At 47.3% G+C, this 13675-nt stretch overlaps 1 protein-coding gene across 1 annotated transcript in view; it reads right to left on the reverse strand.

The window, feature by feature from the left end:
* itga9 (integrin, alpha 9) overlaps window positions 1-13675 on the reverse strand; it is a 100321-nt gene that overhangs the window by 20764 nt on the left and 65882 nt on the right. The window contains exons 16-18 of the mRNA XM_067235957.1: window positions 4908-5060; window positions 3880-3956; window positions 3164-3311 (exon numbers count right to left, since the gene is read on the reverse strand). Of these exons, the coding sequence (XP_067092058.1) occupies window positions 3164-3311; window positions 3880-3956; window positions 4908-5060 (378 nt within the window). The remainder of the gene's footprint in view (window positions 1-3163; window positions 3312-3879; window positions 3957-4907; window positions 5061-13675) is intronic.

Here is a 13675-nt window from a genome sequence, read left to right on the forward strand (position 1 = left end):
GAGATGTGAACCAGGAGGGAGAGATGTGAACTAGGAGGATATGTGAACCAGGAGGGAGAGATGTGAACCAGGAGGGAGAGATGTGAACCAGGAGGGAGAGATGTGAACCAGGAGGGAGAGATGTGAACCAGGAGGGAGAGATGTGAACCAGGAGGGAGAGATGTGAACCAGGAGGGAGAGATGTGAACTAGGAGGGAGAGATGTGAACCAGGAGGGAGAGATGTGAACTAGGAGGGAGAGATGTGAACCAGGAGGGAGAGATGTGAACCAGGAGGGAGAGATGTGAACTAGGAGGGAGAGATGTGAACCAGGAGGGAGAGATGTGAACCAGGAGGGAGAGATGTGAACCAGGAGGGAGAGATGTGAACCAGGAGGGAGAGATGTGAACCAGGAGGGAGAGATGTGAACCAGGAGGATATGTGAACCAGGATGGAGAGATGTGAACCAGGAAGGACAGATGTGAACTAGGAGGGAGAGATGTGAACCAGGAGGGAGAGATGTGAACCAGGAAGGACAGATGTGAACTAGGAGGGAGAGATGTGTGTACAGGTGTGTGTATATATGTGCATGTATGAGTGTGTGTATGTGTGTCTGTGGGTGGGTTTGTGTGTATGTATGCATGTAGGTATGTGTGTGTGTGGGCGTGTGTGCGTTTATGTGTGTGTGTATATGTGTGTATGTGGGTGTATGTGTGTTAGTGTGTGTGTGCGTGTGTGTGTATGGGTGTGTGTCTGTAGGTTTAAGGTTGACCCTGTAGCATCAACACACCTCCAACCTAACGACCAGCGCCGGGGGAGAACACTGTCTGTACTCTCTTCCTCATTTTTATATTCCTCCTTTCCTGTCATTTTCTACCACACCCTGTTCTCAGGTCCTTAACAACAGGAGCGTTGTCAGGGTTGCCAGGGTTAAAACAACACTCACCCTACCAAAACAATCGAAAACCAGATTCTAGTTACATATCCAGGTCTTTGGTGAAGTTTGTGCTTTAGTGAAGTTTTTTAAAGCTAGTCGGTCACAAAGTATATTCCTCTAAGCTCAGTTTTACCAATCAGCTGCAGAACCTAAAACCTACAACCTGAAACATGTTGAGACAGACAGACAGACAGACAGGCACCACATTGGAAACACATTCCCTTTTCTGGGAGTGTATCTAATGTTGGGTGCTGGTGTTAGGACAGGAGTTTGGGAGTATATCTAGTGTTGGGTGCTGGTGTTAGGAAAGAAGGAGTTTGAAGACAAGGGATCTGAATGAAGTGCATGGTTCATGTTCCATGCGTATGTGTGCGTATGTGTGCTAATCACAAGTAGAGATGCTAGCAGACAGGAGAGGAGGAGAGGAGGAGAGGAGTGGAGAGATGCTAACATACAGACCAGGAAAGGAGAGATGCTACCATACAGACCAGGAGAGGAGAGATGCTACCATACAGACCAGGAGAGGAGAGATGCTACCATACAGACCAGGAGAGGAGAGATGCTACCATACAGACCAGGAGAGGAGAGATGCTACCATACAGACCAGGAAAGGAGAGATGCTAACAGACCAGGAGAGGAGAGATGCTACCATACAGACCAGGAGGAGATGCTATCATACAGACCAGGAGAGGAGAGATGCTACCATACGGACCAGGAGAGGAGAGGTGCTACCATACAGACCAGGAGAGGAGAGGAGAGATGCTACCATACAAACCAGGAGAGGAGAGATGCTACCATACAGACCAGGAGAGGAGAGATGCTACCATACAGACCAGGAGAGGAGAGATGCTACCATACAGACCAGGAAAGGAGAGATGCTAACAGACCAGGAGAGGAGAGATGCTACCGTACAGACCAGGGGCCTCATGTATAAAAGATGGCGCAGCTTTCATACCAGAAGTAGGCGTACGGCCAAAACTTGAAAAGTACCTACGCACAGAAATATTCACATGCATAAATCCGGTCGTACGCCAGGTCCTAAGCACCTTTCCGTTATAAATCAACGTGAGATTGACCGCACGGCACGTGAACGAGCCACTGACCCCGCCTTGCCTCCTCCCATAAATGAATATGCAGATGGCCTATAAATGCGCTCCTGAGGTTATTTCTTTGTCTGAATTAAAATGGCAAAACACCTAAAAAAGAACAATTTCACAGACTGTGAGATCAAGGTTTTAACAACAGAGGTGGAGGCGAGAAAATGTGTCTTGTTTGGCGGCCTGTCATCAGGTATTAGCAACAAAAGAAAGTCGGCGGAGTGGAAAACTGTCACTGTGCGCCCTTTCTTGTTTTTAACCTGTAGCACTTTGAGATTTAGCTAAATATAAAGTGCACTACAAATACAATTATTATTATTATTATTATAGGTAAATAATAAATGCCGTAAATGCTGTGGATTCAGAAAACCGGACCATGGCAGAAATTAAGAAGAAATGGTCCGATGTAGAACTTGAAATTCAGAAACGAGTGGTGGCGCATAGTAACAGCATGGCAGCTATAGGGTTAGCGTGACATGCATTTCCTGAGTGATTTTGTCGTTCGTTTGACAGGAGTGGGAGTCAGGTGGCTGAGCGGTGAGGGAGTCGGGCTAGTAATCTGAAGGTTGCCAGTTCGATTCCTGGCCGTGCCAAATGAAGTTGTGTCCTTGGGCAAGGCACTTCACCCTACTTGCCTCGGGGGGAATGTCCCTGTACTTACTGTAAGTCGCTCTGGATAAGAGCGTCTGCTAAATGACTAAATGTAAATGTAAATGTTTGACACCCTCAAATTTAACAGAAGTTATTGAGTGGTGGCGGATTAAACAGTAGCATTTCCCGTTTGGGTTTTGATGTGATCATGCACATTAATGATCAAACTTTTATTTTTATGTTTTTTGAATAGTCAACGTCATAGACGTATGACAGTAACTGTAGTGGAAACGTTATTTTGTAATGTTTGGTGAGTTTTGGCACTTTTCAGTTAGAATTCGCCACGTTACAGAGCCAGACAGACTTTGCGGACGGTCCGCACATTCTCACGTCAAGTTAATTTTAAACATCACACTGTGTGTGTGAAAACCAGCGTACGCAAGCTTTTCGTGCGTACGCAACGTTTATACATGAGGCCCCAGGAGAGGAGAGATTGCTACCATACAGACCAGGAAAGGAGAGATGCTAACAGACCAGGAGAGGAGAAGTAGTTAACTGACCTTCTGCCAGTAGTTTATGTAGAAGACTTCTGAGGAGAAGTTGAGGTAGATGTTGGTGTCGTAGGCGTCGTCTCCTGCGTTGGAGATGGTCAGGTTCAGAGAAACGTTCCTTACTCCTCCCAGAGCCAGGTAGGGTTTACTGTGGAGTCTGGAGGGAGGAGGTGCAGGGAGGATAGGGGGAGGAGGAGGTAGGGGGAGTTTGAGGAGGAGGAAGTAGGGTAAAGAGAGGGGGAGAGGTCAGATGTGGCACTAGAGACTACTCAACATATCTGCTACATATCTGCTACATCTACTTTATACATATTCTACATTTTCTGTTGAACTAGTTCCGACAGTACAGTACTGTACCTTTAATAATCAAATTATTTATTTGGATAAGTATCTATTTACATGAATAGCCTTCAGTCATTCTTTTTACAGTTCTTATGTTCCAGAAGGGAACAGTGAGAACACTGCTGTTTTACTGCTTGTCAAACTGGACGCTTTTGTTTCCAAACGTTCACTCTGCAAGACACACACAGACACACCCAAACAGACACACACAAACTAGCTGTAGATGGAAAACACAGGCTGGCAGCCAAGCACGTCACACGACCAAACCCCCTCTGCACAGCTATGATGTCACTTCCTCTGAGGAAGGTCGGAGGCCAGGAGAGAGAGAGAGAGGAGTCTTGGCTGGAGGAAGAGAGGATCAAGAATCTAAAGTAGGTTTTTACCCAGAAAGCAGCAACTTTCCATGCATCCCCAGGTCAGCAGCACAGTCTTCAGACACACAGTTCTTCTCAAACCACGTCTGGAGGGGAGAGAAAGAGAAGGAGAGAGGTTAAGAGAAAATGAGAGAAGGGGGAGAGAGATGGAGTGAGAGAGAGTTTTAAGAGATAAAGAGAGACAATATTTAGAGAGCGGATGATCATATAAACAGGGTGAGGGTCACAGTGACAGGGTTAGGGTCGCAGTGAGAGGGTTAGGGTCATAGTGACAGGGTTAGGGTCGCAGTGAGAGGGTTAGGGTCACAGTGACAGGGTTACGGTCAGAGGATGGTCCTAACCCTAACAAGGTCACAGTGACAGGGAGCTGTGTTGTCACAGGCTGTGTCTGAAACCGCTAACTCGTTCACTCATTCACTGTCCGCTCTCGTTCACTCATTCACTGTCCGCTCTCGTTCACTCATTCACTATCCGCTCTCGTTCACTCATTCACTGTCCCCTCTCGTTCACTCATTCACTGTCCCCTCTCGTTCACTCATTCACTGTCCGCTCTCGTTCACTCATTCACTGTCCCCTCTCGTTCACTCATTCACTGTCCCCTCTCGTTCACTCATTCACTGTCCCCTCTCGTTCACACATTCACTGTCCGCTCTCGTTCACTCATTCACTGTCCGCTCTCGTTCACACATTCACTGTCCGCTCTCGTTCACTCATTCATTGTCCCCTCTCGTTCACACATTCACTGTCCGCTCTCGTTCACTCATACATTGTCCCCTCTCGTTCACTCATTCACTGTCCCCTCTCGTTCACTCATTCACTGTCCCCTATCGTTCCCTCATTCATTGTCCGTTCTCGTTCACACATTCACTGTCCGCTCTCGTTCACTCATTCACTGTCTGCTCTCGTTCACTCATTCACTGTCCCCTTTATAGTGAACTCCCTTCATTCATTCCTAACCCTCTCCCTCCCTTCATCCTTCCCTCCATCCCCCCTTCCACTTCTTCATCCCTCACGTCAGCCTAGAGCCAAGATCTCACCTTGTTGTGTGCTGCCATCTTGTCTCCCTTCCTCCAGCGCAGGACAGGGGTCAGGGGTGGGAGGTCGGGGTTAGGGTTAGGGTCAAGCATGTGTGGGCCCAGACTGTACGCCACCTCAAAGCTGATGGCCGTGAACACATCCTTCACATCCTTCTGCAGACACACAGTGTTTATACGTTCACATCTATCCTTGCAAACGCCAGCTCACATTGTTTTCGGAGGATTAAGTTACAGTTCTCCTAAAAGTACCTAGTACCTATGAAAATTAATTTTAAGTTCATCACACCACATAAAAATGTGTTGTTAACTACCCATCCAATTTCAAAAATTAGGCTTTGAAATCGTGAGAAAATCAGCAGTCTTCTCTGCTTGAGACTGGGGGGGCGTGTTGCCTGAAGGAGCTGAAGCTCCGCCCCCTTGAATTTATCAACAACAGCAACACTAGCTATCAATTGCAGATATCAGAGCAGACCTACCTGCAGTCTCTGAGTGTTTTATGTGTTAATTACTTTGTCTTTGCATCGTACCAGCTGACTAACAGAATGCAAACGTCTGTGATCTGACGTAGATAGGTCGCTGTGACGAATATAAGTTGGGTTTTTGACCCGCCTATACAAAACCTGAGCTGAAAACGGGAGAAAAACTGTTCGATGGTCTAACTCCACATTTCAGTGCGACATTTTCGTGCTTTGCACATGCTTTCAGGAACTCATTTCACACGTATATAATGTACTGAGAAGCAAATCATGGAATTTGCTTTACAGCATCTTTAAATTTAAAGTAGATGTTTCTTGTTTCATATTATACTGTATCTATGTTCTTTTGCTGATGAAAAGTGAGGTGAGATTCAGTTTAACATGAAACATTATCTTAAGTGTGGCAGTCCGACTTTACATTGACATTCATTTAGCAGATGCTTGCATCAAAAGCGATGTACAGTACATGGTGTTGGGTGGCAGAGGAAGTGAGTGACCGTGGTACAACAGGATCTTAAATACATCATGCAGAGCAGGGACAAATTTGGAGGTATCCCAGAAGATATGTACTGCTAAGTGTTGCTTTCAGTGCCCTTAGGCAAAGCAGAGAGTAGTTGGTCCAGGTTAACAGTAGAACAACAATAACCCAGAGCATTCTTCTGATCCTAGATCCTAGCTTCAGCTAACCCTCCCCTCCCAGATAACCCTACCTTCCCTTCCCTTCCTCTCCCCTCCCCTCCCAGCTAACCCTCCCCTCCCAGCTAACCCTCCCCTCTCCTCCCCTCCCAGCTAACTGTCCCCTCTCCTCCCAGCTAACCGTCCCCTCTCTTCCCCTCCCCTCCCCTCCCAGCGAACCCTCTCCTCTCCTCCCCTCCCAGCTAACCCTCCCCTCCCAGATAACCGTCCCCTCTCCTCTCCTCCCCTCCCAGCTAACCCTCCCCTCTCCTCCCCTCCCAGCTAACCGTCCCCTCCCCTCCCCTTCCAGCTAACCCTCCCCTCCCAGCTAACCCTCTCCTCCCCTCCCAGCTAACCATCCCCTCTCCTCCCCTCTCAGCTAACCCTCCCCTCTCCTCCCCTCCCAGCTAGCCCTCCCCTCTCCTCCCTTCCCCTCCCAGCTAACCGTCCCCTCTCCTCCCCTCCCCTCCCAGCTAACCCTCCCCTCCCAGCTAACCCTCCCCTCCCCTCCCAGCTAACCCTTCCCTCTCCTCCCCTCCCAGCTAACCCTCTCCTCCCCTCCCCTCCCCTCCCAGCTAACCCTCCCCTCCCCTCCCAGATAACCGTCCCCTCTCCTCCCCTCCCCTCCCAGCTAACCCTCCCCTCTCCTCCCCTCCCAGCTAACCCTCCCCTCTCCTCCCCTTCCAGCTAACCCTCCCCTCCCAGCTAACCCTCTCCTCCCCTCTGAGCTAACCCTCTCCTCCCTTCCCAGCTAACCGTCCCCTCTCCTCCCCTCCCCTCCCAGCTAACCCTCCCCTCCCAGCTAACCCTACCTTCCCTTCCTCTCCCCTCCCCTCCCAGCTAACCCTCCCCTTCCAGCTAACCCTCCCCTCCCCTCCCGTCCCAGCTAACCCTCCCCTCTCAGCTAACCGTCCCCTCTCCTTCCAGCTAACCGTCCCCTCTCTTCCCCTCCCCTCCCAGCGAACCCTCCCAGCTAACCGTCCCCTCTCCTCCCAGCTAACCGTCCCCTCTCTTCCCCTCCCCTCCCAGCGAACCCTCCCAGCTAACCCTCTCCTCTCCCATGAGCTTCTGTGCTTTCCTCCAGCTCATGTTTGATGGTTTCACAAGATAAGCCAAGCAGGGAAGCCCATCTCGCTGTAGGTTGGCTGGAACAGGAGTGATGGAACATTATTGGCTGTAAAAGTAGCCTGCCAGTAAAAAACGTAGAAACTGTCTGTGTTGCTAAACAGCTGCCAGATGGCGTCATTAGCTTATACAACATGTAGGGTATAAAACTTACAATACTTACAGTAACGCATGCACACACTTACACACACACACACTCTCAGCCGTTTGTCTCTGCCCACTTAATGTCTGCCAACATGAAGCCAAACCCCAAATGTAAACATGCGGGTCTTTCCTGTGGTCACTGGGCCTCCTGCTCCTTTAATTTCATTCTGTCTGTCTCTCACTCTGTCTCTCACTCTGTCTCTCACTCTGTCTCTCACTCTGTCTCTCACTCTGTCTCTCACTCTGTCTCTTTCTCTCATTCTGTCTGTCTCTCACTCTGTCTCTCACTCTTTATCTCACTCTTTATCTCACTCTGTCTCTCACTCTGACTCTGTCACTCTGTCTCTCACTCTGTCTCTCACTCTGACTCTGTCACTCTGTCATTCACTCTGTCTCTTTCTCTCAGTCTGTCTGTCTCTCTTCCTTTCTGTGTCTTTCTCTCACTCTTTCTCTCTCTTAACTCTCTCCCCCTCTATATGTCTCTCCCCCTCTATATGTTTCTTTCCCTCTCTCCTACTCTGTCTCTCCATCCCTTTCACTGTCTTTCCCTCCCTCTACCACCAACTCTTTCCTTATCTGCTATTTTATCATACTTTTCCTTTTGTTCCTCCACCCATCCCTTTCCTCAATGTGTGTGCCTGTGTCTATTATGTGCATGTTTGTGTGTGTGTGTGTGTGTGTGTGTGTGAGCACACCAGGCCACACACACAGCAATTACATCCTGCATGTGCTGCCCAGTAACATTGGAAGTTTTGGCAGGAAGTTGATGTATGGCAGGAGATGACTTGACAGAAACTTAAGTCCATAGGAATACTACTCCACAGCCCTCCATCAAGTCACATAACTAGCCCGACATCCAGCCAACAAGTTATATTACTAGCCAGACATACAGCCATCAAGTCACATTACTAGCCAGACATCTATCCAACAAGTTATATTACTAGCCAGACATACAGCCATCAAGTCACATTACTAGCTAGACATCCAGCCACAAATCATATTACTAGCCAGATATCCGGCCATCAAGTCACATTTCCCTAAACCTGACTTCCAATTCAAGCTAAAAGCCTCAGTTTGTAACCTCCCAGCCCCAGCTAAACTCAAACCTTGCAGCCTCAGCTCCAGTTCCCAGTCTCCAGTCCAGCTGTTTTCTGTTCTTAAGGCCATGTGAGTAGAGGGACACAGATAACATTGTTGTTACAAAACATACATTGTTGTCTGTGTGTGTGTGTTTGTGTTCTATCCTACTTGAGAATGAGCTGAGCCATTAGCAATTTTATTAAACATGTGCTTGGTCCGGAGGGTTGTGTGTGTGATGAACCAAGTGTGTGTGAGTGTGGGGTGTAGAACAGAATGTGTGTGAGAGAGACCATGTCACCTCCTTCCCAAACACAGGGCTATTCAGGCTGCTCAGCTGAGACACTATTGACTGGAGAATTATCCCTCCCCTCCTTGCTTTATCTCCTGAGGAAGAGGAGAGGGGAGGAGGGTCTGGGTGGCAAGGAAAAAGGGGGAGATGGAGAAAGGGGGGGAGAAGGGTTATGGGAAAGGAGGAGGGGGGAGGAAGGGGGAGGAGGGGGGAGGAGAGGAGGGGAGAAGAGAAGAGGAGGAGAGGAAGGACGGACAGGGGGTGGAGGACGATTGGGGAGAAGGAGGGAGATGAAAAGGGAGGATGTGGGAGGCAGGAGGTGGATGGGGTAGGAGGGGGGAAAGGAAAGACAGGATGGGGGAGGAAGGAGTGCATTGTGCTAGATATGCTTGTAAGGGCCTGAGTGTCTCAGCATTAGGGTCAGGGTTAAATTATATCAGGGTGAACTCCATTTCAGTCAACAGTCTCAGAGTCGAGTAATACAAGGAATACAAGGGGAGAGTGGGGGAGGACAGGAGGGAAGAGGGGAGGAGAAATGGGGAGGAGAAGAGCAGAGGAGAAGGGGGGACTATGAGGCCGTCTAGGGAGAAACTACTGAAACACTTGCTCATACACATGCACTCATCAGTTGTTCTTCTGGGAGAGAGAGAAGGGAGAAAAGAGAGCCGCATGACAGTGTGGCCATAGAGAAATTCATCACAATGTTTACGTCCAAGTTTACACCTTCAGATCTGCATAAGGGTGGATGTGTAACCAAGCAGTAACTAACCTCTGTTGGCTTCTGCTCCCCCTGCTGACTCCTCCCCTGCTGACTCCTCCTCCCCTACTGGCTCCTCCCCCTACTGGCTCCTGCTCCCACTGCTGACTCCTCCTCCCCTGCTGACTCCTCCCCCTACTGCCCCCCCCCCTCCTTGTGGGCTCCTCCCCCCACTTAATGCTCCCTCCTTGCATGCTCCTCCCCTTACTAGCCCCTGACACAATATGCTCTGTGACAGAATCAACTCCCTGACAAAGGGGCCTAAAAAAGTCCTAAACAAATCTGGAGGTCCAGAAAAACTGTATTTAGAGCAGAGCCTTTTAAGGTAGAGGCTTGATGGGTGAGGAATGGAGAGAGGGACGGAGGGAGGGAAAGATCAGCAAGTTCTAAATCTAAAGCTTGAAACTTCACACTAACAAAGACAGCTGGGAGCCTTAGATAGATCCACACACAACGTATCGTACTGTACCATGAGATCACAGCCACAGTTCATCTTGCCTCACTTTTAAACAAGGAGACAACTGACTGTGTAAACTCTGACCTGTCTGAGGAAAGGTATTAATAGAATTGGCATTGTAAACTTTATTCCCAGCCAAATCCAGCCCGGCCCAGCCCAGCCCATTGAAAGGAAAAATTGACCTGGAGGGGGTGGTGCTTCACTGGATCAACAAGCATAGTTCTTACTTACAACCCTGATCCGTACCACAAACCCACAACCAAGCTTCTAACCACAATATCAGAACCACAACACCAGAACCAAGCTTGTGACCATAGAAACCATAACACCAGAACCTTCTAAGAGACATAAGATGTTGCTATTTGGACCCAACAACAAAAGTCTCAAGTGACATCCTGATTACTGCCTCACTGAACATAAATAGGAATTGTTTGAGTCCCAGTTGAACATCTGATTGGAGGAAGACGTTATTTTTAAAGGGCCTGAGGCGTTTTGGGGCTGAAAGATTAGTTTTGTTTCTTATTGGCAAGGTGATTCACTCTGGATCCAACAAATGTCTGCAGAAGTGTGGAGCATAGATGGTGTTGGACATGTCCGTGTGTGTGCCTGCATGTGTGTGTAAGTGTGCATATGAATGTGTGTGGCATCAGTCCATCCTGATTTGGACAGCAGATGCTTCCTGTCCTTGGTGTGGTCAGTAGACCTGGGGAACGGGGCCGACACACACACACATGCATCCTGTCCTTGGTGTGGTGGTGGAACCTGGGAGTGTTATTCCTGCTCCCAGATAACACACTTAAACACACATGAGCCAGGCTCTGCTACAGAAGTACCCATGCACTGAAGAGTGTGTTGGCTCCAGGAAGAGGCACCGCGCTCATGAACAGGAACCAGAATATCTGTCTGCGGTTGTAATAGCTGCAGTTACACTTCCACAAACACTTGAGGGACAGTCTGGAGATAAGAAACAGGGGGAGGAGGAGGGGGTGAAGGAAGGGAGAGGGCGGAAGGAGTGAGTGGGAGATAGTCTGAACAAGATAAAAGGAGGGAGAGGGAGGGAGGAAGATGGGAAGAGATATTTCCCTCCATCCTGGGTTTAGCATGAGTAGCTAGCATGCATAGCTAGCATCTCCCTCTCTCCTGTGTTTAATTTAGCTAGCATCTCCCTCTCTCCTGGGTTTAACATAGCTAGCATCTCCCTGTCCTGAGTGTAGCATAGCTAGCATCTCCCTGTCCTGGGTTTATAGCAAGTCAAGTCAGTTTTATTTATAGAGCACATTTAAAAAAGCCAATGCTGACCAAAGTGCTGTACAAAATCTTCAAATAGGGCAAAACAACAATAAATAAGAACAACAGACAAACAACACAATTACAGTAAGCACAAGTGACCCTAAACTGACTCGAAAGACAAAGAATAAAATTATGTTTTAAGACGAGACTTAAATGTCTCGGTGGTGGGGGATGACCTGATAAAAATTGGCAGTTTATTCCACAGAGTAGGGGCTACAACTGAAAAGGCACGATCACCTTTCGTTTTTAACCGAGTCTGTGGATTGGCTAAAAGAAGCTGGGTTGATTATCTAAGGGGCCTGTAAGTGTTATACAGCCTAAGAAGATCTGAAATATACAATGGAGCCAATCCATGTAAAGCTTTAAAAACAAGTAACAACACCTTAAAATCTATTCTATATTTGACTGGCAACCAGTGAAGAAAGGCCAATATTGGGGAGATATGGTCCCTCTTCCTGGTACCAGTCAACATTCTAGCAGCCGCATTCTGGACAAGCAACAGGCGTGATGATGATGATTGACAAATGCCATAATACAGAGAATTACAATAATCAATTTGAGACGATATAAGTGCATGAATAACAATTTCCAAGTCCTTGAAAGAGAGGAAAGATTTTAGTTTTGCGATAGTCCTTAAATGAAAGAAACTACCTTTGATAACATTACATTTACATTTAGTCATTTAGCAGACACTCTTATCCAGAGCGACTTACAGTAAGTACAGGGACATTCCCCCGAGGCAAGTAGGGTGAAGTGCCTTGCCCAAGGACACAACGTCAGTTGGCATGACCGGGAATCGAACTGGCAACCTTCGGATTACTAGCCCTATGCCCTCACCGCTCAGCCACCTGACTCCATAACATAATTAATTTGTTTGTCAAATTTTAGTGCTGAATCAAAGATAACACCCAGATTTCTGGCATGGGAGTGCACATTGATGGACAAGGGCCCCATTTTTTTTAGATAAATCATCAATCGATCTGGAGGTACCAAACAGAATCACCTCTGTCTTACTCTCATTAAGTTGGAGAAAGTTATTATCCATCCAGCACTTGATGTCTTTAAGGCAATCAAACAGGGACACCAGAGAGTTGGTATCACCTGGTTTTAACAGTAAATATAACTGTGTATCATCAGCATAACAGTGATATGGTATATTATGTTTACGGAGAATGGAGCCCAGAGGGAGCATATACAAAGAAAATAGAATTGGACCCAGGATTGAACCTTGAGGTACTCCACATGTAATCGCTGCCGAAGAGGAGGAAATATTTCCAATATTAACAGAAAAGGTTCGATCTGTCAAATAAGAGTGGAACCACTGTAGAGCCACACCCTGGATCCCAACCCATTGCTGGAGACGATCCAGGACGATAGAATGATCAACAGTATCAAAAGCAGCACTGAGGTTAAGTAATGTAAAAACAGCACAATTCCCAGAATCACCGAACAACAACAAATCATTCAGTACCTTAAGCAGTGCTGTTTCTGTGCTATGGTGTGCTCTGAAACCTGACTGAAAGTTGTCCAACACAACATTCTCACTAAGAAAAGGAGAGAGCTGAGAAAGAACCACCTTCTACAGTATTTTGGACATAAATAATAATTTAGAAATCGGTCTAAAATTCTTAAGATCTGTAGGGTCTAGATTAGGTTTTTTAATAAGAGGCTGAACCACAACGTGTTTAAAACTGGAAGGAACAGTTCCATTAATAAGAGAGCTATTGATTATAGACAGAAGACTTGGACCAACAGTATCTAACACCTCTTTCAAAAGGCGTGAGGGAACTATGTCTGTAGGGGAGAAAGTAGACTTCATATGTGACACTATGTCCATCAATGTAGAGAGGGACACAGGCTCAAAGCAAGGGAGAGAAGCAGGGCAAGGGACTAAATCAGGTTCATGATCAGGAAGTGTGATATGAGATCTAATAATGTCAACCTTGCTGATAAAGAAACTCAATAATTTTTCTGTAACTTCAAGAGTAACATCAGGGAGGACAACAACATGGTTTAGTGCAGTGTGTATTGCACTAAACAAGGTTTTGGGGCTATTTGCATTTTTAGCATTAATATCAGAAAAATGCTTTTCTTTAGAGGCTTTAACAAAACGTTGATAGGATCCTAGGCAATCTCTCAGTATCTCATAAGACACTTGCAACTTATCTATTTACATTTCCTCTCAGCTTTCGTACACTTTTGTCTAAGGGCACGAGTCTCACTGTTAAGCCAGGGAGAAGCTTTGACTTTGGGTCGCTTAAGTTTGAGTGGGGCAACAGTATCAAGAATACCTGTAACTATGGTGTTAAACAGAGTAACTAGTTCTTCTGTACCCAGAGAGGAGGTTGTCCCTGTAAGGCTGGTAAATGGAGAAGCTGTAAAGGCATCAGAAAACTGCCCAGCAGTCGAGTGATCCAGTGCCGGAATGTAGTGACCAGGCATATGAGGCTTAGGTAATGGACAAGAGAGTGATGC

This window comes from Osmerus mordax, chromosome 5, assembly GCF_038355195.1.
Source record: "Osmerus mordax isolate fOsmMor3 chromosome 5, fOsmMor3.pri, whole genome shotgun sequence".
Lineage (NCBI taxonomy): Eukaryota > Metazoa > Chordata > Actinopteri > Osmeriformes > Osmeridae > Osmerus > Osmerus mordax.